At 35.9% G+C, this 27,355-nt stretch overlaps 1 protein-coding gene and 1 pseudogene across 1 annotated transcript; one reads left to right on the plus strand and one right to left on the minus strand.

Annotated features, from left to right (window-relative positions):
* Positions 1 to 1,799: 1,799 nt before the first annotated feature.
* OR13C2E (olfactory receptor family 13 subfamily C member 2E) lies at positions 1,800 to 2,756 on the minus strand. Its single transcript, NM_001390631.1, has one exon. The coding sequence runs from the start codon at positions 2,754 to 2,756 to the stop codon at positions 1,800 to 1,802; it is 957 nt and encodes a 318-aa protein (NP_001377560.1).
* Positions 24,319 to 25,272, plus strand: OR13D2BP (olfactory receptor family 13 subfamily D member 2B, pseudogene; annotated as a pseudogene).

The following is a 27,355-nucleotide window of genomic DNA, read 5'->3' on the forward strand; positions in this document are numbered from 1 at the left end:
TTTTTTTAGTTATATGTAGAATCTGGGAATGATTAACTGATGGTTATCTCAAATTTCTTAAAGAACATACTCAAAAAATTACTAATAGAGTTAAAACAACGTTTCAAGGAGATAGAGATAGAAATAGAAAGGACTCAAGAGAAATAGACTCAATTTCTCTCTTTGTGTTATGGTAGTCTGTATAATGTTCCTCACTGCCTCATTTGTGAAATATAAGGGGAGAAATTTATGCCTTCCTTATAGTGAAAACAAATACAACATTAAAAAAAATTAAAGGATAAGATAGAAAAACAAGAAGACTTTAAAATCTAAATAAAAATGAACAATTAAGTATTATGGGATTTTTGTTAGCATTAGAAAGCTAAAGCAATCAAAGAGAAATAAAACCAAGTTACTTAGTCCTCAATTTTTTTTTTTAATTCTAAAATAAACATAATCAAACTAAATAAAATTTAAAATTCAGAGGCTAATATGATAGCAGTTACAGAGAAAAGAGATATAATTTTAAAATAAACATTAAAGTCTAAGATGAAAATCTGAAGTGTGCAACTCAGATCAAGAAGAAATAGGGACTTCCTTTATGGTCCAATGGGTGGGAATCTGACTTGCAGTGAAATGGACATGGGTTCGATCTCTGGTTGGAGAACTAAAATCCCACATACCTGGGACAACCAAGCCCAGTAAGCCTGAGTGCTACAACTATTGAGACCGTGAGCTCTGGAGTCCACATGCCATAACTAGAAAGTTCATGTGCTGCAATATCCCACATGCTGCAACTAAGATCCAACAGAGCCAAATAAATAAATATTTTAAATAAAAGGAAGAAATAAAATGACAAAGGGGATTTTTTTCAAGACTGAAGGTTACAAACAGAGGAAAGAAATATAAACCCCAGATAAAAATCAAATGTAAAAACCATCTGAAAGATAGATTCACATTTCTTAATAAAGGATTCCTCTTGGATTGGCAGTACATTAAATATTTCATGGATAGAGAGCCTATAGAACAGAGAAAAATATATAGCTCTATTTTTAACAGTGGGTAATTTGACTCAGAAGTTATTTATATGTACAGCTTTAAATATCAGTTATTTGGTTGTAAGACTAAAGCAGTTAGATCCCATGTATCAGAAGGTATATATATTAAAAAAAAAAAAACTGCCAAAGTAGATATGTTGAAAGTATAATTTATATGTTGAAAATATATGAAAGTATACTATATATGTTGAAAGAATAATTTAATGCCTCCTAGTTGGAGGAGGCAATGGCAACCCATTCCAGTACTCTTGCCTGGAAAATCCTATGGACAGAGGAGCCTGGTAGGCTGCAGTCCATGGGGTCACGAAGAGTCGGACATCACTGAGCAACTTCACTTTCCCTTTTCACTTTCATACATTGGAGAAGGAAATGGCAACCCACTCCAGTGTTCTTCCCTGGAGAATCCCAGGGGCGGTGGAGCCTGGTGGGCTGCCGTCTATGGGGTCGCACAGAGTCGGACACGACTGAAGCGACTTAGCAGCAGCAGCAGCAGTTGGATATGAGGGGCTTCCAGGTGGCTCAGTGGTAAAGAATCCGTCTGCCAATGCAGGAGATGAGGGTTTGATCCCCAGATCAGGAAGATCCCCTGGAGAAGAAAATGGCAACCCATTCATATTCTTGCCTAGGAAATAGACAGAGGAGCATGGTGGGCTACAGTCCACTGGGTTGCAAAAAAGTTGGAGAAGACTCAGCAACTAACCAACAAAATTGATTAATTGATTTCTACATTGTGATGACAAAAGTTACCTGTCCCTTTTCCATTTACTTATTAAAAACTTTTCTTCTCAGTAAGTGTTTTACTGCTTCCTTCACATCCTTGTTCCTGAGACTGTAGATTAAAGGATTAATCATAGGAGTCATCACTCCGTAGAACACAGATACAAGTTTGTCAGTAGCATCCATGTCATCTGAATTAAGTGTCTCTTTAGACTTGGGCTTCATGTACATGAAGAGAATGGTTCCGTAGAATATTATCACCACAGTCAAGTGGGCTGAGCAGGTAGAGAAGACTTTGCTCCTCCCCTCAGAAGAGCGAATTCTGAGGATGCTGATAATAATTAATGTGTAAGAGATAATGATTAACAATAATGGTGTCATTATGAATAAGGTTGTGGCCACAAGCATGATGAACTCGTTACCTGAGATATCAGCACAGGCCAATTTCATGACAGCCAGAATTTCACAGGTGAAATGATTGAGGACATTATTCCTGCAGAAGGGCAATTGTACTACACACCCAGTTTGTACTGTAGAGTTGACAATTCCTATGATCCAGGAGCCAGCTGCCATGGGCACATAGGAACCCTTGCTCATGATGACAGAATATCTCAGAGGGTTGCAAATAGCCACATACCGGTCAAAGGCCATCATGCCCAGGAGCACACACTCTGTTGTCCCCATGGCCAAGCCAAGGAACATTTGCACAGCACAGCCAGAGAAGGAGATGGTCTTTTTTTCTGAGAGGAAGCTCACCAGCATGGGGGGAATGGAGACAGTGGTGTAGCAGATGTCCAGGAAGGAGAGGTTCCCCAGGAAGAAGTACATAGGGGTGTGAAGGTGGGAGTCTAAGATGCTGATGAGAATAAGGGTACCATTCCCCAGAAGGATGACCACATACATTATTAAGACAAGCACATAAAAGAGTAGCTCAAGCCTTGGATAACCAGAAAGCCCCTTCAGAAAAAATTCCACCAGAATGGTTTGGTTTTCCCATTCCATCGTATGGTTTCTTTTTCACCTGTAATATATTAGAATATGTTAAAATATGTATTCTACTATGATTATATTCATCTATGTACCAATGTACCATATACTCATAGAAAGAAAAGAAAATATAAAAAGGAATAGACCAAAGAAAGAAGAAAAGAAATAAAGTGGACCAAATAGAATAGAGGCGGGAAGGGAAGAGAAATGAACATATTTTCAAGCTACAAGCAATATGCCATGCAATTTATTGAATCTCATCAAGGTTCTAGGAGTGAGGTGTCATCATCCACATTTTACAATAAATAAATCAAAGCAAAAATATTAAGTAAACTTAACTAAAGGTAAATTTAGAGCAGAGGTAAGATTCAAACCCAATTCTTCCTTGCTGAAGCCTGAGCTTTTGGTCGTATTTGTCACCACAAGTTAACTAAGGTTTAAAACAAATACGAGTATTGCATTATGTGTAACTGAAAAGTAAACTGTTTTTATTGGCTACAAAGCACCACTAGAGAAGGAAAGGGCCACTCACTCCAATATTCTCGCCTGGAAAATCGCATGGACAGAAGAGCCTGGTGGGCTACAGTGCATGGAGTCACAAAGAGTTGGACATAACTTAGTGACTAAACAACAACAAAGCCCCACACAATAGATTAATGATCTTGTCACTGTTCCATGTTATACTGCTATGCTTATTATCTGACTTGTCTATTAGCATGAAAAATTTATTAAGGCAGGGACTTTTTCTTGTTTACTTCTACAATACCTGTATCTACAATATAACAGACACAGAGATAAGAGGTTCAGAAATATTTGTTGAATAAATGAATACAGTCAAGGACCAGATGACTACTAATTATTTTATTTGTACTTTACCTAATTTAGTCTCAGAAGCAACCCTATTATGCAATTATTGCTATTATTAGCATTGTCATTTTCATTATAAAAAAGGAAGAAAAAAGGTCAAGGTCATAGCTAAATAAGTGGTTGAGGCAGAACTTGAATCCAAGCCATATGGCTGTGGAGTTCAAACTTAACTGCTCATTTTGCAGAGAACTTGACTCACAGTCTAGAATATCTTGTAATCTAATAGACAATACTAATATTTCAAAAGAAACGTCAGACCAAAATAGGGGATTAGTCAGAAAGAAGAGTTCATTATGGTGATTTTAGAGCACTTTAATTCTTTATATTTTGAGGGAAATTATTCATTTCTGTGAACAAAATATATCTATTAGAGTATAATTCTATAGTCTCCCCTTATGAGTAGTTCTGTCTACTTTTTCATTGCTATTCTTAACTGATTTCTCTTTTCATGAGTTTCACAATAGGTTTTCCCCTATTACAAGTTTTCTCCAAAAATAATTTTTAATGCTTTTGGAAAGATTTGTCCTTTCCACTTTGTTTCATTGATGTAGGTTTTTGTGTTTGTAAATTTATTTATGCTTATTTGGCATTTTATAATTTCATGAAATAAGAAAAACTATTTCTTAATATTTTATCTTTATCCTCTTTCTAGCTCTGAGTCATTTAAAATACTTTGTTTTCCTATAGACTTAGATTTCTATATGAAATTTCCTTGTTACTGGTTTCCAGATAATTTTTTTCTCCTTCTGTCTTTAATCTTTAATCTAGATATGCATACCTAGTGATCAGATACTTTTATTCCATTTTATTTTATCTAATTCATTTTATTATGATAAAAAATGTGACCTTTAATTCTAAAGGTATATATTTTTGGGTTCCATTTACTTGATCCATGTTGTAAATGTCAACAAAATATATGAATTCTCTTTGGGGAAGATATATTATTTATATATATGTATATATACACACAACAATACATGTATACACATAATCAGGTTTATTAAATGCCCTATTCAAATCCTTGAGATTATTTTCTGTTATCTATATTTAATTAACTCTATATAACGATGGTTGGATGATTTCACTGACTTGATGGACATGAGTTTGAGCAAGCTCCGGGAGTTGGTGATGGACAGGGAATCCTGGCGTGCTACAGTCCATTGGGTAGCCAAGAGTCAGACATAACTGAGTTACTGAACTGAACTGAACTGAATCAAGTTTTACTTGTATATCTAGAATTATTTTTATATGCTTAGTTACTGTGTTGTTTAGTGTATACCTATTTATGGCTGATAAACTTCATACATTGTGAATGTTACAATTAATTTTTATCACATTTTGTATTTTAAATTTAAATTCTACGTTTATGATATTGATATCCAAGCAAGAATACTGGAGTGGGTTGCTATTTCCTTCTCCAGGGGTTCTTTCTGGCCCAGGGATTGAACCTGCATCTCTTACATCTCCTGTGCTTGGCAGGCAGGATCTTTACCACCGGTACCACCTGGGAAGCCCAACTTTAGCTCTCTTTGTTGTGTGTACTCAGTCGTGTCTAGTCCTTTGCGACCCTATGCACTGCCAGGCTCCTCTGTCCATGGGATTTTCTAGGCAAGAATACTGGAGTGGGTTGCCATTTCCTACTCCAGGGGATCTTCCTGACCCATGGATAAAATGGGATAAAATAGATTAATTAATTACAACGTTTACAATTTATGAAGAAGGTTATCAGCCATAAACAGGTGTACACTAAACACAGAAACTAAGCATATAAAAATAATCCTAGATACACAAGTAAAACTTGATTATAACTATTTATGTAGAACTGATTATATATAGATAACAGAAAATTATCTCAAAGATTTGAATAGGGCATTCAATAAATGTCCTGATTATGTGTATACATGTATTATGTGTATATATATAAATCATAATATCTCTCCCAAAGAGAATTCATATTTTTTGTTGACATTTTCAACATGGATCAAGTAACTTGCTGTCAAAAATATATAACTTTAGACTTACAGGTCACATTTTTTATTATAATAAAATAAATTAAATATAATAATAATTGTATAAAAATATCTGATCACTAAATATGTGCAACATATATCTGGATGTAAGTTGTTAATTCTTTTTACAGTCATTGCTTTTTTATGACCATATTCACTCCATTCCCTTTAGAACACAATTTAAATGTACTTCATTTCTTTCCTTCCATATACTTTATTTTTATTACATACTTATTTTGCATTACTTATATTTCCCACTTTCTATTTCTGCTGGCTGATTAAATTGTCATTCACTAATTGTTTGCCTTAACTTGAACACTTTGTTCATTTTTTCCGTTCCATGAGTGGTGAGTTACCTTCTTTCTCTACTTTCACAATCTGACATACAGACCAAACATTTGTTTGTAAAAACTAACTATTGCATTAGCCAAAAGGTTCATGCAGGTATTTCTGCACCACCTTACAGATAAATCCAAATGAACTTTTTCAACTAGAATGCTCCCACGCTCCTAAATTATCCCTCAAACACAAAATGAAAATAGAACTACAATAGTTTTATCCCTCCATTTCTATCCCTACTCCACAATTCCAAGATGCTACCAAGATAAATTGCTAAGTCACTTCAGTCGTGTCCAACTCTGTGTGACCCCATAGACAGCAGCCCACCAGACTCCCCCATCCCTGGGATTCTCCAGGCAAGAACACTGGAGTGGGTTGCCGTTTCCTTCTCCAAAACATGAAAGCGAAAAGTGAAAGGGAAGTCTCTCAGTCGTGTTCGACCTAGCGACCCCATGGACTGCAGCCTACCAGGCTCCTCCATCCATGGGATTTTCTAGGCAAGAGTACTGGAGTGGGGTGCCATTGCCTTCTCTGACCAAGATAAATTAGGAGAATCAAATTTAGATTAATTTGAAGATCAAAATCTATATTAGCTAGAAACACACAAATGGATACATGAATTGAGGCTATTATTGCTAATTGACATGTTGCTACTCTATTTGGTACTTTATATGTTTATATATATATATATATATATATATATATATATATATATACACACACATACATATATATATTGAAAGGAATGTTTAAGAAACTTAGTGACCAAATTACTAAGGAACTTCTGCTCAGAGAAATTTCCTAATATCACTCACTGTGACTTATCCTCTAGGTAGCACTGCACTGATGTCTTACAGGGACGAGCCATGGTTTCATTTCTAATGACCTTGCCTTCTAAAGGTAGGGAGACAGGCACTCTTATACATTCTCAGTGAACACATAAACTGGTGCATCCTCTGTGGAGGACAAATTGGCAGTGTTAAACAGAATCATAAAGGCATGCGTATAACCTTTGACTATAGAATTTACCACTAGGTAATTCCCACACAATTATGCCTGTGCATGTGTAAAGTAATTTATTTAAAAACTGATTCATTAAAGTACCATTTGTAATAGCAGATGTGGAAGCAATTTAAATTTCTATGAGAAGGGGACATAGAAATAATGAAATACCGATCTGCTGTCAAAAAGATTAAGAGATTCTTTGTGCATTGACATGGAAAGATCGTCAAGAACTATTAAGTGTAAAGGTAATATTCAGAATTGACTTCCCTGGTGGCTCAGTGGTAGTCCACAAGAACCCCTGGAGAAGGAAATGGCAACCCACTCCAGTATTCTTGCCTGGGAAATCCCAAGGACAGAGGAGCCTGGTGGGCTATGGTCCACGGAGTTGCCAAAGAGTAGGACATGGTTTAATGACTAGACAGCAATACGAATGTTCAGAACAGTATATAAGGCACAGTAACCGTTGTGTATAAATATTTTACATATATGCCTGTGTACACACACACACACATGCGCGCACACACGTGTGTGTGTGTGTTAGTAGCTCAGTTGTATCTGACTCTTTGTGACCCCATGGATTGGGGCCTGCCAGACTCCTCTGTCCATGGGATTTTCCAGACAAGAATACTGGAGTGGGTTACCATTCCCTTCTCCAGGGAATCTTCTTGACCCAAGGATTGAGCCCAGGTCTCCCGCACTGCAGGCAGAATCTTTACCGTCTGAGTCACTATATGTGTCTGTACACACACACACACGCACGTGCGTGCATGCACACACACACCCCAACAATTTTTTGCTCCTATGTAGAATACCTATAGAAAAATAAACAGGAATAACTTGTTATCTTTAGGAAAGGAAATGAATAGTTCACTAACAGAAATGGAAGGGAGGCTGTTTACTGTATGTTATTCAGTACCTTTTAAACATTTTGAATCTTGTGACTATAATACCTACCATAAAATAAATTACGTTTAAGCTAAAGAGTTCTTGTCTTTGAGATGTATAACCTTTCTCCTTTCACTTTTCTGATGGCACACTACATCAAACCATCCACTGCCATGGGACACAACTACATACAGTTAAAAACTGTTCTTATTCAGTAGCACACCTTAAATGGGAATTGCCAAAGACTGATAAGTCCTTTGCTTCCCTTGTAGCTCAGTCGGTAAAGACTGCCTGTAGTACAGGAGATCCGGGTTCGATCCCTGGGTTGGGAAGGTCCCCTGGAGAGGGAAATGGCAACCCACTCCAGTATCCTTGCCTGGAAAATCTCACGGACAGAGGAGCCTGGTGGGCTGCAGTCCATGGATCGCTAGTCGGGGACGACTGAGCGACTAACACACACTAACACGTCCTTTAAATATAGTCATAATTTAATATCCAAGATACTTTCAGAAGTATCATTAGGATTTTCAGGCCCATATGGATCTCCTGACCCTCCATCAAACTGCAAGCTATCCTCTGATCTGGTTTAGAATCTATACTTCTATCCCATTCATTTCCTTTCCATTAAATGTGCTACTACGTTTAGGAGCTAGTAAGATTCCTGGAACAAAATTACAGCTCAATAAATGTTAGCTATTATTCTTGTTTCATTCACAAGTCCAAAGAGCGATCCCTCTTTGGGAATTATTTGTCCACCTATCATTAAAAGATACTTGCTCTGAATCTTAGGTCTATCTTCCCAATTTCCGGACATAATTAGTCACCTCAGAATCACTCCAAACTCAACTTCATTTCTCCATTCTAAACTCATCTCCTATCCCCAGCTTTTAACATTTTGTAGCTTTTTATAAAATTTGAATTTGTTAGAATTTTTCAGATTTTCTGGGTTACTGTGTAAACTACTTGAGACACCAAAGGGCATTAGATAACATGTGAAGTTCATTGAATAATGGAGTTTATACCTACACCTGTAAAAGTCATCTCTACAAAAACCCTTGTTCCATGAGCTGCCTCCATGCAACATGATATTCTACCAAACTTATTCCATAATATTGTTAGGAACACAGGCCTTGGAGGTAGGCTTAGTTTAAATGGTATCTCTGCCCCTTACTAAGCAGGGTGGCCTGGGCATATTTCTGATCATCACCTTCCCCAGCTATAGCATGAAGATAAAGACAGCACCTGTACCATATATTTGTTGATAAGATTAAATGAGATAGTATATATTATACAATTACCACAGGAATGGTTTCCACTATTAGCAGTTTCCTTTAAGCCACTCTATCACGGTTCTTCCTTTTGTTAGAAACTTTTTACATCTTTGAAACAGTCATTGTCTTTTCCATGGCCAGGTATATACAGCTGAAGAGTTTAATCACGTCGCACACAGTGTTCTGGCAAAGGGTATTCTGTTCATCTTACCATAAAATCCTAATACACTTCATCACAGTATATAACACTCCAGTCCTTTATCACACTCTGATCCTTTGGATGTCAGCAAATTGAGTGGCAAATAGGAAAAATCACTCATAAGGTTCAATTCACTCCATAAAAAAATAGGATTTTAGGAAGGCATTAGTATGTTCCTTGTCTTAAAAAGATGGCTGATTTTTTTTTTTTTTTTTTTTTACTGAGACTGTGTTAACATTTTTAGCAAGCCTATAACATTAAAAAAAATAGAAAAGTCATTCATTTTTACAATTATAACCTAATAATAGAAAAACAAATATTCAAAACAGTCACCAATACTGTATGCAAACACACTAGGATAATGCTCAGTCAGGTCTCTTTCTGGCTATTCACTGCTTTGGTAAATCATCTGTTTCACATATGAGGTGTCTTTAAGGCAAATTGGTCATAGTTCTCCTCTTCACATGTTTTCTCTGCACAAAGAGTCCCTAGCACAATATGTGGCATATTCATCTTGCTCTCAGTTGATTGAGCCAAATGAAGCAGAGTTGCTGCTAGGGGACCAGGAAAGTCTTGTTTGTTATGAATCTCATGCTACAGAACACAGAGTTCCCTCTGTACTGTGTAGTGAGCCTTAATGAACTAAAAATGATAACAGAGTGTTCAAATACTGTGTGCTACTCTAAAAAGCTACACACTGACAAAAAGGAATTCATAACTACTGAAATTCCATTCTGTTCCTTGCTCAAAGCCTTTACATGTTAAACTGCTCTTGTGATCTCAAAAGTCTTTATTTTTCCCTACTACCTCTCAGTGACTAGACCCTTAAATTCCATTTCCAATATTTAGTCTCTCTTCAGTGAGAAAAACATCTTAATTTCAAACTTGACACATTTAACCCATCAGTCTAACTCTTGCTTGTAGTTGATAAGATTTGGTTCTTGTCTTTACAATAACTTACCTTCAAACCAGGTTCTGACCCTCTTTCTAGGTTGGAGCAACAATAAATATTTTTATCTTTCTTTTTTACATGTAGCCAGTTTTCATGACTCCTCATTTCATGAACCTCTAAAGAGGCAGCTACTGATGAGTAATCATTTTGCCATGGAAATTCACTCATTTGTTGACATCTATAGAAGTATGCAGGTTGCAGGTATGATAATTAGGATAAATTCCTCTAGTTCAAATAGAGAATTGTTAGATTCCTCTAGTTCAAAATAGAAAGAAAATTAATATTTAGTAATAAATTTTAGGAATAGGACAACTTGACCCTGAAGCCCAGGCTGAAATACGACCCCATTGTGGAGACCCACAAATACCTAAAGAACATGCTTCAGGCTTTGGGACACAATTTAAATGTTCTAAAGGATGTTTCTAAACCTCTGTGCAAAATTTTCAATTGCTTCATAGATGAAATATGTATAAAACTTATGAAACTCCAGAAATAAAGCCCTGAAGACCTAATTACAGGAAGCCTATTACTCTGCTTCACACAGCATCAGGAGGAGTCTTGTGCAATGTTATCAAAGTTTCCCCAGTTGAATTCTCTCTCTGTCTCTCTCTCTCTATCTCTGTCTATCTCTCCCCCGGCTCTCTCTTACACACATACTCATATTAACACACAAACACACCTACACCATTTTTGAAGTATAAATGGTTATTACAGTACACAATTTCTTTATACATTTTTTAGAAACTCTAGATTTTATAGACATTCACTTTATATATTTAGCTTATATAAATGCTGACTTTTTGAATAAACATATTATAAATTTCTAAAACTGAGACATACTTTAAAAGAAAAATTTTAAAAAAGTAAAGAAAGAAAAAAAGGAAGGAAGAGAAAGTAAGGCAAGGAAAGAAAGTATATCCTTAGGCAATACACACATAGAGATGTAAAGAACAAGGATGAAAATAAATTGAGACTTCTGGCTCAAGATGGCAGAATAGAAGGACATGCACTTATCTCCTCCTGAGAGAACCCCAACATTAGACTAGTTGTTCAACAACCATCAGAGGAGGACTCTGGAACCCACCAAAAAAGATACACCACATCCAAAGACAAGAAGAAGCTGCACAAAGACAAAGCTGCAGCGAGATGGTAGCAGCATGATAAAATCAAATCCCATACCTGCCAGGCGGGTGACCCACAAACTGGAGAACAATAATACCCAATAAGTTTCAAATCCCATACTGCCAGGCGGGTGACCCACAAACTGGAGAACAATAATACCCAATAAGTTCTCCTACTGTTGTGAAAGTTCTGAAACCCACGTCAGGCTTCCCCTCCTGAGGATTCAACAAAGGGACTGAGATTGAGGTAGAAATTGCTAGGTAGTCAGGGTAGGACTCTGAGACCTCGGTCTTGTTTTCAATAAACATCTCGCCCCATTAACCTAAAACTATACCTTTTGTCCCGAATTCCTGAAATGTGTCCTTTGTCTGGTAAATTATCAGCACTCAGATCCAGGAAAGGTCAGTAATTAACATCTGTTCCATAAGCTTGAGGGAAAAACAACTGGTGATCCATTCATCTTTAGCCCTTACATCTGGTCTACTTTTAAATGGCCAGGGGGCACGATAAAGGGTGGCAACTTAATCTAAGGATCAATATAAACCATTCAGTTCAGTTACTCAGTAGTGACTCTTTGCCACATCATGGACTGCAGTATGCCAGGCTTCCTTGTCCATCACCAACTCCTGGAGCTTGCTCAAACTCCACTGAGTTGGTGATGCCATCCAACCATCTCATTCTCTGTCATCCCCTTCCTACTGCTTTCAATCTTTCCTAGCATCAGGGTATTTTCTAATGAGTCAGTTCATCGCATCAGGAGGCCAAAGTATTGGAGCTTCAGCTTCAGCATCCATCCTTCCAATGAGTATTCAGGACTGATTTCCTTTAAGATAGATTGGTTTGATCTTCTTGCTATCCAAGGGCCATAAAGATGTTAAGTTAAAATGTGATCTTTAAACTGATTGGTTACAAATGACATATTTTAAGGACAGGAGACAACCAAAAATGCACAGATCAGTGCCAGTAAATCCTGTCTTTCTGGGGGACTATTTATCCCCTCTCAGGGTTTATGCTGTCTATGCAAGGAGATCAAGCCACAGTCAATCCTAAAGCAAATCAGTCATGAATATTCATTGGAAGGACTGAGACTGAAGCTGAAACTCCAACACTTTGACCACCTGATGTAAAGAACTGATTCCTTGGAAAAGACCCTGATGCTGGGAAAGATTGAGGGCAGGAGGAGAAGGGGACGGCAGAGGATGAGATGGTTGGATGGCATCACTGACTCAAAGGACGTGAGTCTGAACAAGCTCCAAGACTTGGTGATGGACAGGGAAGCACAACATGCTGCATTCTATGGGGTTGCAAAGAGTTGGACCTGACTGAGCAACTGAACTGAACTGACTGAGTGTCTGTGCTAAGAGCTTTGTACTTTTTTCTCTTTTAAAATAAATCCTATTCACTTGCATGCAACTGTGAGTGTTTGCATGTTCTATTCATGAAGTTCAGCTCCAGAAATTAGAACTCACATTCCCATCTCAGGAATCTCCAGGGAATCTGGCCTTGAGGTTGGCCTTAGGCCAAATAACTACCAGGGAGGGAATGCAATGCCACTCATCAGCAAATAATTGGATTAAAGTTTTATTGAGTAAGGCCCTGCTCATCAGGGCAAGACCCAGTTTTTCCCATTGCCAGTTCCTCCCATTAGGAAGCTTACACTTACCTAATGCTGCAACGAAAAATGATGACTTGGTGTGCTACTGAGGTATGCTGTTGCTGCTGCTGCTGCTGCTAAGTCGCTTCAGTCGTGTCTGACTCTGTGCCAGCCCACAGACAGCAGCCCACCAGACTCCCCCGTCCCTGGGATTCTCCAGGCAAGAACACTGGAGTGGGTTGCCATTTCCTTCTCCAACGCATGAAAGTGAAAAGTGAAAGTGAAGTCTCTCAGTCCTGTCTGACTCTTTGCAACCCCATGGACTGCAGCCTACCAGGCTTCTCCGTCCATGGGATTTTCCAGGCAAGAATACTGGAGTGGGGTGCCATCGCCTTCTCCGCTCAAACTAACTGACCTGTAATCAAATATAATAATGTTAACTGTCTTTTATGGAGTGCCTATTAAATACCAAGAAACATAAATACTGTATCATATACCAACACTACAAGGTAGATATAATACTCAATTGATCTTCCCCAAGATCACCAACCAACAAGTCAGGAAATTGGAATTCAGAGTATCCAATTCTAAAGCCATCTCTTTTTATAACTGCAAGGTAAGGTGTGTATCTTAAATCAACAGTGTAATTAGATTAGTAAGCACCATTATTGATAATTACTATGCATTCAAAACTACATTAAATTCTTCATATGTATTGCCTCATTAATTCTCAAAACAATATTGGGTATTCTTAAGTTCCTCATTTTACAGACATGGAAACCAAGGCTTAGAGAGTTCCAGGACCTCACTGAGGTCATAGAGGTAGTGCTTGACAAAACTGGGCTAACTTCAGAATCTAATGTTGTCAACCATCTCACTCTTCTGCCTCCAAAATGAGAGAGAACACTTTGTTCCTGTAGAATTAGCAAAATCAATATCAGAAATATCTTGCGGAGCCAAAGTCCTTTTGTATCACAGAGAATCTGACAATCCTAAAATATTCTCTTTGGCAATGTATGTTCTTAAATATTTTAACAAAACACATGGGGAATGGCTGAAGGAACAACAAAAGTGTAGCCTGGTATATTTCTCCATCTATTAGTGTCCTCTTTGATTTCTTTCACCAGTGTTTTATAGTTTTCTATATATAGGTCTTTAGTTTCTTTAGGTAGATATATTCCTAAGTATTTTATTCTTTCTGTTGCAATGGTGAATGGAATTGTTTCCTTAATTTCTCTTTCCGTTTTCTCATTATTAGTGTATAGGAATGCAAGGGATTTCTGTGTGTTGATTTTATATCCTGCAACTTTACTATAATCATTGATTAGTTCTAGTAATTTTCTGGTAGAGTCTTTAGGGTTTTCTATGTAAAGGATCGTGTCATCTGCAAACAGTGAGAGTTTTACTTCTTCTTTTCCAATTTGGATTCCTTTTATTTCTTTTTCTGCTCTGATTGCTGTGGCCAAAACTTCCAAAACTATGTTGAATAGTAATGGTGGAAGTGGGCACCCTTGTCTTGTTCCTGACTTTAGAGGAAATGCTTTCAATTTTTCACCATTGAGGATAATGTTTGCTGTGGGTTTGTAATATATAGCTTTTATTATGTTGAGGTATGTTCCTTCTATTCCTGCTTTCTGAAGAGTTCTTATCATAAATGGATGTTGAATTTTGTCACAGGCTTTCTCTGCATCTATTGAGATAATCATATTGTTTTTGTTTTTCAATTTGTTAATGTGGTGTATAACATAGATTGATTTGCGGATATTGAAGAATCCTTGCATCCCTGGGATAAAGCCCACTTGGTCATGGTGTATGATCTTTTTAATGTGTTGTTGGATTATGATTGCTAGAATTTTGTTAAGGATTTTTGCATCTATGTTCATCAGTGATATTGGCCTGTAGTTTTCTTTTTTTTGTGGGACCTTTGTCAGGTTTTGGTATTAGGGTGATGGTGGCCTCATAGAATGAGTTTGGAAGTTTACCTTCCTCTGCAATTTTCTGGAAGAGTTTGAGCAGGATAGGTGTTAGCTCTTCTCTAAATTTTTGGTAGAATTCAGCTGTGAAGCCGTCTGGACCTGGGCTTTTGTTTGTATACTACCCAAAGCAATTTATAGATTCAATGTAATCCCTATCAAGCTACCAACGGTATTCTTCACAGAGCTAGAACAAATAATCTCACAATTTGTATGGAAATACAAAAAAAAACTCAAATAGCCAAAGCTATCTTGAGAAAGAAAAATGGAACTGGAGGAATCAACCTACCTGACTTCAGGATCTACTACAAAGCCACAGTTATCAAGACAGTATGGTACTGGCACAAAGACAGAAATATTGATCAATGGAACAAAATAGAAAGCCCAGAGATAAATCCACACACATATGGACACCTTATCTTTGACAAAGGAGGCAAGAATATACAATGGATTAAAGACAATCTCTTTAACAAGTGGTGCTGGGAAATCTGGTCAACCACTTGTAAAAGAATGAAACTAGAACACTTTCTAACACCTTACACAAAAATAAACTCAAAATGGATTAAAGATCTCAATGTAAGACCAGAAACTATAAAACTCCTAGAGGAGAACATAGGCAAAACACTCTCCGACATACATCACAGCAGGATCCTCTATGACCCACCTCCCAGAATATTGGAAATAAAAGCAAAAATAAACAAATGGGACCTAATTAAACTTACAAGCTTCTGCACAACAAAGGAAACTATTAGCAAGGTGAAAAGGGAGCCTTCAGAATGGGAGAAAATAATAGCAAATGAAGCAACGGACAAACAACTAATCTCAAAAATATACAAGCAGCTCCTACAGCTCAATTCCAGAAAAATAAATGACCCAATCAGAAAATGGGCCAAAGAACTAAATAGACATTTCTCCAAAGAAGACATACAGATGGCTAACAAACACATGAAAAGATGCTCACCATCACTCATTATCAGAGAAATGCAAATGAAAACCACTATGAGGTACCATTTCACGCCAGTCAGAATGGCTGCGATCCAAAAGTCTACAAGCAATAAATGCTGGAGAGGGTGTGGAGAAAAGGGAACCCTCTTACACTGTTGGTGGGAATGCAAACTAGTACAGCCACTATGGAGAACAGTGTGGAGATTCCTTAAAAAACTGGAAATAGAACTGCCTTATGATCCAGCAATCCCACTGCTGGGCATACACACTGAGGAAACCAGAAGGGAAAGGGACACGTGTACCCCAATGTTCATTGCAGCACTGTTTATAATAGCCAGGACATGGAAGCAACCTAGATGCCCATCAGCAGATGAATGGATAAGAAAGCTGTGGTATATATACACAATGGAGTATTACTCAGCCATTAAAAAGAATACATTTGAATCAGTTCTAATGAGATGGATGAAACTGGAACCTATTATACAGAGTGAAGTAAGCCAGAAAGAAAAACACCAATACAGTATACTAACGCATATATATGGAATTTAGAAAGATAGTAACAATAACCCTGTGTACGAGACAGCAAAAGAGACACAGATGTATAGATCAGTCTTATGGACTCTGTGGGAGAGGGAGAGGGTGGGGAGATTTGGGAGAATGGCATTGAAACATGTATAATATCATGTATGAAACGAGTCACCAGTCCAGGTTCGATGCACGGCACTGGATGCTTGGGGCTGGTGCACTGGGACGACCCAGAGGGAGGTTAGGGGAGGGAGGAGGGAGGAGGGTTCAGGATGGGGAACGCGAGTTTACCTGTGGCGGATTCATTTCGATATTTGGCAAAACTAATACAATATTGTAAAGTTTAAAAATAAAATAAAATTAAAAAAAAAAAAAGTGTAGCCTGGTACAAGAAAGAATCAGAAACAGCAATCTGGAAGTACCTGAAAAGCTCTCATGAAAAATGAACAAATATACTTGTTGTTACACAAGGAAAAATGAGGGTTGCATATATGTAAAGTTAAATGTCAAGAGCTTTCTAATAATAAGTATTCTCCCAAAGCAACCTGAGTGGCCTCTTACAGTGCTCTAACCATCACTGGGTTGGGAACAGAAGTAAAATGAATATCAACCCAACTGTAGAGAAAACAACATAGTTTTCATATGGATGAAACAAAACTAAATAAAACCATAGGTGAAATTTCATTCATATTTTTCAGGGATATAATGAAAATCTTAATGAAAATTTAAACTGCATGTCAAAAATAAGAAGGAAAACTACAAATTGGAAAGGTATTTACAGAGACAAAATTGTTCATTAAGAGTTCATACAATTTAAGAGGAAAACTATCAAAATACCAAGAGACAAGAATAATAAAAAGGTAAATATAAGTAATACATAAACATAGACGTAATATTCAATTTCATGAGCAATCATAGGAATAAAAAGTTAAACAAAGTAATGTTTTATATAAATAGAAAAGAATAGATACCATTTCTGGTTCTAGAAAATATGCAAAAATTAGTCTACGTGCAAATACTGCAGGAGCACAGTAAAATGTTAAGCTTTGGAAAAATAATTTTGCAAATGTATCAAGAATTCTCTCAATTCATATCTTTACATTCTATAATCACATCACTAGAGGTTAACCTTATGTTATTTCTAGTAGAAGGAAAGCAGATGACAAAGATATCATTGATTATTATATCAAAATCTCAAAATATTAAAATAAAATTAAAATATCCAACAGTATTAAAATTAAGGCTAGATTATTCTTCAAATATTAGAGAGAAAGGTTATAAAGACTGAAAAGTCACAGAAAATTGATTTAAAATGCAATATGCTAATTAAATTTTATCCATACTGGTATAAAGAAAAATTATTTCTATGTAGTTTTGAGTTAACAAGCATATGGATGATAAAAATAATTTAAAGAAGTAGAATGACTTCCTCTTTTACTAGGATTTTATTAGCACTGATCTAGCATGATCTGTGGAAGCCAAAGAAAAACAAATTCTTAGGGAAAGTTTAAGCGTTTTGAGAACTTTGCTGAAGTCATCAAATAGATGTGTTCAAAGAAAATTCCAAGAAATGTATGGCTAGGGAAGGTTTTTGTTAAGACAGGTTAACTGGGTTTTTGGAATGAACAGAAGTGGGGACTTCTCTAGAGAATTCTAAGTTTCTGACTCACAACCTTAGGGACTAAAGAAGTTTATAAAAATGAGTGCTAAATTAGCTTCCAAAAGAAGCTGAGTCTCTTGAGTAAGTGTCAACTTTAAGACAAATCATGGGAAACTAGAGTTGCATCACATCTTCTTTTTAACTTGTTTCATTTCCTTCATGCCTCTTAAGAATATTCATGCACAGACAGATTGCCTAAACATGGCTGCTCTTTCTCCCATTTATTTTTAGGAAGGAGCAAATGAAGTTTACCATCTTCTGGCCTTATTAATAAAATGCAAATGAAATTCAAAAATGAGAATTCTTTCAGTTAATACAATGGAATGGTATGAATGACTAAAACCCAGTCAGAAGGTAAGATAAAGAAAGAAGTTTTATTTAAATTTTTCAAAAGAAAAACACCCCATCAATAAATATACAAATATTGAGCTGAGGTGACCATTGCTCAGAGGTTTAGAAAATATGTATATATTTATTTATGTGAAAGGAAAAAAATATAAAAACCCGCCAGGCATCATCTCCAAGACCGGGATACAACTAAATTTTTTTATCTCAAATTTGTCCATGGGAGAGACTGTGAGGAAAAGAAAGTAGTTTGCAATGCAAAAGAGCCTCATAAATAATAGACTTAGGCTTCCCTGATGGCTCAGGTGGTAAAGAATCTGCCTGCAATGCAGGAGACCCAGGTTCAATCCCTAGGTTGGGAAGATCTCTTAGAGAAGGAAATGGTCCCTGCAGTATTCTTGCTTGGAGAATCCCATGGACAGAGGCGCTTGGTGGGCTACAGTTTGTGGGGCTGCAAAATCAGATAGGACTGAGCAATTAACACTTTTGCTTTGAGTGGCTATATCATTTGAGTATTGAGAAGTACTGAGTTCACTAAAATTTTAAGTAAAAAGTATCTGGAAAAAGAACGCCTCGTGATTTATATATTATTCCCACATAAACTATGTTCAATAAGAGCTTGAGGATACAGGTAATTAAAGATGTTTGTAATAAAAACAGGATTAGAAACCAAAAAAAAAAAAAGTAACAAAGGGAAGAAATAATCATGAGAGTTAGTCTGATCCTCAGAAGGCCAAACCAAACAAAAAAAAAGTATTAAAAGTTTTTGAGTTTTCATTTATATAATTAATCAAATTCCACTACTGAGACCTTAATTCGCTACACTAAACCTGAGAGAAATTTTCAATATTTTTTCATATGAATTCATTGTTAGAATAATGTCTTCATAAGTGGAAGATGATGAATGTCTTCAATGTTTTCAGAGGCAAATATACATTTTATGTGTGTATTTATCATATGGGTCCTTGAAAAAACTTGAGTGCATCATTTTAAAATTGTGCTTTTTTAAAAAAATTCATACTTATGTAAGCATTTTGACATAGCAATAAAAATAGGGGTTTGGGGACCATAAAGATACAGATTTAAAATTAATTAAAACTGAATTTTGATGTTGTGTTCCTGGTTCATTTTGTATGGAAAAAACTGCATAAATGGAACACTTTCTACCTTGAAAAACAGCACAAAAATGTAGTCTCAAAATTTTTTTTCGTATAAAGTAAATTAAATACCTATATAAAAAATAAAGATAAGGGTTCAAAAAATAATTCTGGTATTTACCAACTATAAGACATTGAAATTGTACTTGAATTTTGAAATATCAAATTAATTTCTTCAATGTTAAAATATGGATAATAACTTTGAATTATTCTGAAAAATAAATATTAAAAATTATTTGAAGTGCCAAATACAGACTAGGACCTCACATGTTGTCAATTAGTCTTCTCTTTGTGAGCTAAAATAATACACCTTTCCATGTGTTATGTTAATTGAAGATCAGAGTTTATAAAACCTACAGCATAAAAGTTGGTAACTCTACTTATTTTTTCATAATATCAATTGTCTTAATTGATCTATTTAGAAGAACTGGAGAGGATAACAGAATTATATCCTCTAGTGAGAATTTAGAGTATAGATGGCATCTGCTTTTCAATGAAAAATCTTAGAACTTTAAATATTAGATCTTCAAGTAAGCAAGTCAATAAAAGTGAAAAAAAATTCTAGAAAGTTAGGGATCTTTCTAGATAATTAGAGAGCTTAACTTCTGTTTTGAATAAAAAAGTCACAGACTTTTCTTTAGGTATGTTACAACAGTAAAAGAGTGCCTGAATGAAACCTCACAGCATCGAACCACAGACTGATTACTCTAAAAGACTGGGCGTTGGTTGAGAAGGATTAGAGGACAGCCAGGATTTAGGTCAGTTCAAAGCCTCAACAAATAAGAATATCATCGTCTAGTGACAATTCTATTCTAGGGACCATGGATCGGAAATCTCTTTTGAGATTATATTAATATGACTAAGACTCAAATTCTTTATCTTGGTTCACTCCAAATACAACACTCTTAACCTTCAAGATTTAGAGAGTAGGGATCATAAATGCTCCAGGCCTACCAGAAATAGTAGCTTCCTATGGATAACTAGACAGGATGCACCAATACAACTCAGCCTTAATGTTTAGTATCTAGACACATGAGACAACCACTGTAATGTTTAAATTGTTTTAGCATATTTTACTCTGAGTTAATCTTTCTAATATAATTTGACACCTACTTCAGTGTCTTTCTCTTTTTCATTATACTTTTCCTTTTGCATTTTTATTTTAGAATTTGGGTAATTCAGAAATGTAGGAAAAAAGTATCTAAGATATCCATTAATGTTTTGATATTTCTTTTCAGTCTTTCAATTCTGTCTAGGTTATCTTGGTTTAGATTTTGATCTTTCAAATAATGTTATAATTGTTTTGTTATCACTTAGTCATTCTAAAATACTTTAAATGTAATTTTGAGGTTAGTGGAAATTTATCACAAATGTCATATTAAAAGGTGAATAATGACCCAATATAAGTGTACTATGATTATTTAACAATTCTCCTTGCATTAAACAAGAATGAAAACCTGTTTTAAAAGATCACTTCCAATATACAGATACCATGGAAAGTGATTGTATTATAAATTACCAAGAATCTTTTAAAATCTTCATTTCCTTGTTCCCAGATTCTATAAATTCATTTTAGAGAAGTAAAGTTAAATGGGGAAAGCATTTCAGGCACAATGCAATTCAATAGAGTATTTGTTAACTGTTTCTTAAAAGGTACTCTAGCATTGCAAGAGTAATGAAAATTGTCTCCTCTATATTATCTGTTTTCGTTCCTCTCCACCTCCATTTGAAAACCTTAAAGCAGATTGGTGGTCTCTCTTTAAAAAATCTGCAAATAAATTTTTTTTTTTTGCAGAAATCATTAAAGGACTGTTAGGATACCTCATGTACACTACATTTATTTACTATAAGTAATTTCCAAATAGGAATCAGGTTTATAAGATGTTCCTAAAAAGAGAAGGTTTTTGACCTGATTCACATCTGTCCTCCCGAAACTGCAGTACATTCAGATCTCAGATGACTGAAGTTCTGCTATCAGAATTTTATTCTCAAAGTCATTTGGTATGTGTACCTACAGTCAATCAAGCTCCAATCTTAATACCAATTAAAGGTATATCCTGGCCTACCCAACACTTGCTACCCTTTTTGAAATGTATGCCTACAAAGTAGGGTGCAGCCAGAATTAAGTGAGTGTCTTCCTTTCTATGGACAGAGGAGCTAGCTGGGCCATAGTCCTTGAGGCCACAAAAGAGTCAGATAAGACTTGGAGACTAAACAAGAAAAATCTCCTTTCTATAATCAATAGATATATAAATATTCTATTATTTTGAATGCATTGTCTCACATTGTAAAATAGAGTTTTCATAGAAAGCAGTGTAACTCATTGGCAAATGACTATCACAGAAATAGCTAGTCCTATACTGGAAACATAACTACTTTTTGAAAACCCTAAGTAAAAACCCATCTAGTCAATCAACTTTTTTTCTCTAGGAATATTTTTTAATCTAGGTGGAATATCTTGAGAATGAAGAAGTGTTTTCAAAATTATACTCAGTTCTACTTAGTTGTTACAGGGAAGAATATCATATACTAATATCTACTCTTTAGATTTTTTCAAATTAAAGTCATTTTCTCTACATTCTATAGCACACTACTCTGATCTTGTTCAGTTCAGTCTCTCAGTCATGTCCGATTCTTTGGAGCACCACGGACGGTAACACGCCAGGCTTCCCCGTCCTTCAACATCTCCCAGAGCTTGCTCAAACTCATGCCTATTGAGTTCATGATGCCATTCAACTATCTCATCGCAGTCTGTTCATGCCTTCAATATTTCCTAGAATCAGGGTCTTTTCAAATAAGTCAGTTCTTTGCATCAAGTGGCCAAACTATTGGAGTTTCAGCTTCAGCATCAGTCCTTCCAATGAATATTCAGAACGGATTTCCTTTAGGATGGACTGGTTTGGTCTCCTTGCTGTCCAAGGGCTTCTCAAGAATCTTTCCAACACCAGAGTTCAAAAGCACCAATTCTTCAGCACTCAGCTTTCTTTATAGTCCAACTCTCATATCCATACATGACTACTGGAAAAACCATAGCTTTGTTTAGACAGAACTTTGTTGGCAAAGTACTATCACTGATCTTTAATATGCTGTCTAGGTTGGTAATAGCTTTTCTTCCAGGGAGCAAGCATCTTTTAATTTCATGGCTGCAGTCACCATGTGCAGTGATTTTAGAGATCAAGAAAATAAAGTCTGTCACTGTTGCCATTGTTTCCATGTTTGCCATGAGGTGATGGGTTCGGATGTCATGAGCTTAGTTTTCTGAATGTTGAGCTTTAAGTCAACTTTTTCACTTTCCTCTTTCATTTTCATCAAGAGGCTCTTTAGTTCTTCTTTGCTTTCTGCCATAAGGGTGGTGTCATCTGCATATCTGAGGTTATTGATATTTCTCCTGGCAATCTTGATTCCAGCTTGTGCTTCATCCAGTCTTGCATTTTGCATCATGTACTCTGCATAGAAGTTAAATAAGCAGGGTGACAATATACAGACTTGATGTACTCCTTTCCCAATTTGAAACCAGTCTGTTGTTCCATGTCTGCTTCTAATTGTTGCTTCTTAACCTGCATACAGATTTCTCAGGAGGCAGGTAAGGTGGTCTGGTAGAATCTCAATTTCCTTTCTTGGAAAATATTGAGCTTAATTGCAAATTCAGCAAATGGAAAAGGAATGCCTTTCATATGGACAGAAATAAAGGGCAAACTGTTCTATGTGTGATTTTGTAGGTTGTACTTCTAAAAACTAAGGAATCCAAAACAAATTGCAATACACTTACACAGAAGTCTCACCAAAATGTTTAGTTTTGTATTGTCTGCTGTTCAATTTCAATCCTACATAGAACTGAAACCCCAATGGCAAGTTCCAAAGATATCAGGGAGAGATGATTTAAAAGGCCTTGCTATTCATGTGCTTATACACAAGCAACATCAACAACATCTGAAAATATGTTAATGAATACAGATCTTAAAACCTACTTCAGATCCACTGATTGAGAGTCTTTTACAAAAATTTCACATGTGATTCATCTGTATACTAAGATCTGGATGGGTGTTTTCTTCCTCAGCTACACAATAGAATCATCTGGAGAGCGTTATTCTAAAAGATGCCTTAGACACTCCCACTCAGACAACTTCTATAATTTTGAGAGCAATAACCAAGTAATTTCAAAAGGGGGATGTAAAGTCAGAAAACATAGAACTTAATAGTAGGTTGTTTACCTACTGTGTTTTAAAATACTTCTTACGTTATGAACTTTATCTCCCTCAGAGTATTATAGTGATGATAAAATAAGTATGATGAAAATTTTCATAATTTGTAAAACCCTAACCAATGTTACTGTTAGTGACTGGCATGATATAAAATCATAAATCAATATTTTAATGATGTTAAGCATGTTATTTCCAAAATGATGATATTCAAAGTAAATCTGAATCAGGAATAACAAATATTTATTAAATAATTCTTCCCTGACTCAGAATTTGTGCACATAAAGTCAGAAATGGAATATTAAGTTTGTATTTTTAATAAATTACCAACATAATTATTGTCTTTCTTTTATTCCCTGACACATGAGCTAAAAGAAAAGTTTGAAAATCTAAACTCACAACTGTAAACCCAGCCAGCTAATACTGACCTGTTGCCCTTCCTCCAATATTCTCTTACTTCATATTATAATACTTTATAGAGTCCTTAAACCCGCATCTCTTCTGGATTATTCCAGGTATGAAAATGTGAAATGGAAAGGACCAATTGGACAGACATTGAGTTCATTCTACAGGGACTTTCTGAGTATCCAAGAGCAGAAAAACTCCTTTTGGCGATGTGTTTGTTGATGTACCTGGTGATTCTCCTAGGGAACAGCACTATGATCATCCTCACTCTCCTGGATTCCCACCTTCACACCCCTGTGTACTTCTTCCTCTGTCATCTTTCCTTCCTTGACAATTGATACACATCCTCCTTTATCCCCTCAGTGCTGATACACTTTCTATCAGAGAAAAAAACTATCTCCTTCACTAGGTGTGTTGTTCAGATGTCTGTCTCTTACACTATGGGGTCGACAGAGTGTGTACTTCTAGCAGTGATGGCATACGACCGTTCCATAGCCATCTGCAACCCTCTGAGATGCCCTATCATCATGAGCAAGGCACTTTGTATTCAGATGGCAGCTCTCTCCTGGGGACTGGGCTTTCTCAACTCATTGACAGAAACAATTCTTGCAGTACAGTTGCCCTTCTGTGGAAAAAATCTCATCAATCATTTTGTTTGTGAAATATTGGCTTTTGTCAAGCTAGCTTGCACAGATATATCCTTGAGTGAGATAACTATCATGGTGGGCAATGTAATATTTTTATTTGTTCCATTACTGTTGGTTTGTATCTCCTATATTTTCATCCTTTCCACTGTCCTAAGAATCGATTCAGCCGAAGGAAGAAAAAAGGCTTTTCCCACCTGCTCAGCCCACATAATGGTGGTGACTGTGTTTTATGGGACAATCCTCTTCATGTATATGAAGCCAAAGTCCAAAGATGCTGCTTTTGATAAATTGATTGCCCTGTTCTATGGAGTAGTCACACCGATGCTCAATCCTATCATCTATAGCCTGAGGAATACAGAAGTGCATGGCGCTATGAGAAAATTGACAGCTATACTGGTTCTGGAGGAAAGAATGAGAAATTTGCATCTTTGAATTTATGTACAAAATAAGCTCATATATTGGATGCAAGGTTTTCAGTATAAGCAGAACAAAGGAAATAAAGGCTATACGTAAAATCACAGAATTTAAGAGTTGGGAAGAAATTTCAGGTAATAATCTAACTTCAATATTTATGAAAATATCATAAAAATGTAGGGACATGTAGTCCATGAAGTGAGAACAAACTTTCAGAAACAAGAAAAAAATTGAAATTAAACTTTTCCAGAAATATCCAAGTTTAATTTTTGACAATTAAAAATATGTATTTTTCATTCCCCTTTTTGAGAGAACTACTTGAGTTCATGTTTTTTCTCTTTATTACTCATTTTTGTTTTATTCAGGACTTGATCAGCCCCAACCTCCTTTTTCTAGTGTGTGTGTGTATATATATATAAAATGTTCCTTCTTCTTTCCCTTGCTGTGTTTCTTCTACCCAGTCTGCTACACTATGCTGCAGGCACCATGTAGTTATCCAAATATATCCTATTCTTTCACACTTAAGGACAATAGTATATGTCACTTCATCCCCATTATCATATTTCTCCTATGGTGACAACTCAGGCATCTAATTAAAGAAAATTTAAATGTTTTAATTCTGAAAAATCCTTCCAAATTTACCCACAGTGATAGCACTGTTTACAATTGCCAAGATATGGAAGCAACATAAGTGTCCATCAGCTGATGAATGGATAAAGAAGATGTAATGTGTGTGTATATATATATGTGTGTGAATATCGTTGTTGTTTACTTGCTATGTCCAAAACTTTTGGGAACCCATAGACTGTCTCCTGCCAGCTTCTCTGTCGAAGAGATTTCTCAGGCAATAATACTGGAGTGGGTTGCCATTTCCTTCTCCTGGGGATCTTCCTGACCCAGAGATCAAATCTATGTGTCCTGAATTGGCAGGGGCATCTTTACCATTCAACCATCAGGGAAGCCCCAATAGAATATTACTCAGCCACAAAGAAAGAATGAAATTCTGCCACCTAAAGCAACACAGATATACCTAGAATATATTACACTTAGTGAAATGAGTCAGAGAATGACAAATACTCTGTTACTACTTTTATGTGAAATCTAAAAAATAGAACTAATAAATTTATGTTAACAAACAGTAACAGAGTCACAGATATAGAGAACAAGCTAGTGGTCATCAGTCAGGAGAGGGAAATGGGGAGGATGAGCCAAGGTATGGAATGAAGAAACACAAACTATTATGTATAAATAAGCAACAAGATTTCCTTTCCAGAAGAGGAAATATATCCATTATTGTCTATTAATACTTTAAATGGAGTACAATCTATAAAAATAGTAAATCACCATGCTGTATAACTGAAACAAATGCAATATTGTAAATCAACTCTATTTCAAGAGAAAAGAAGTAAAAATTAAAAATAAGGAAATAAGGATGCATCCTTCATCCATGTAACATAAGAATTTTCAGGTGCATGTATTCTGAAAGGTGGGAGTAATTAAGGACAACGTTTCTACCATTAATCTCTTTTTTATAACCTATATCTTTTTAAAAAATGTATTTTCAGAAAACTTACCACACATGTTTTGTTTGAAGTTCTGTATATTAAAATTTTTCAGCTGTGAGGACAAGTATTAAAATTAAAATTCCACTTGTGATCATTATCGTATTATAAGAAGAAAAGGATGTTAGTGTGGGAATTGTGGAGAGATAGAGGTAAAGTGAATCAAAAGGAATGGGAGCTCAATTATATACAGGACATGACACAAGAGATAAGTAAACATATGAGGTATAGTGAGAGCCTGCTTACCACTGACAGAAGAGTTACACACACAGAAAGAGAAAAACTAGAAAAAACCACGAGATACTGGGTAAGAAGATAGTGTGAACTCACTGCTTTCAGTATATACATAGAGCAATATGCATACAGAAAAATAGAGATATAGATATGGGAACAGTGTCAGACTTTATTTTTCTGGGCTCCAAAATCACTGCAGATGGTGACTGCAGCCATGAAATTAAAAGACGCTTACTCCTTGGAAGGAAAGTTATGACCAACCTAGATAGCATATTGAAAAGCAGAGACATTACTTTGCCAACAAA

This window comes from Bos taurus, chromosome 8 (assembly GCF_002263795.3).
Source record: "Bos taurus isolate L1 Dominette 01449 registration number 42190680 breed Hereford chromosome 8, ARS-UCD2.0, whole genome shotgun sequence".
Lineage (NCBI taxonomy): Eukaryota > Metazoa > Chordata > Mammalia > Artiodactyla > Bovidae > Bos > Bos taurus.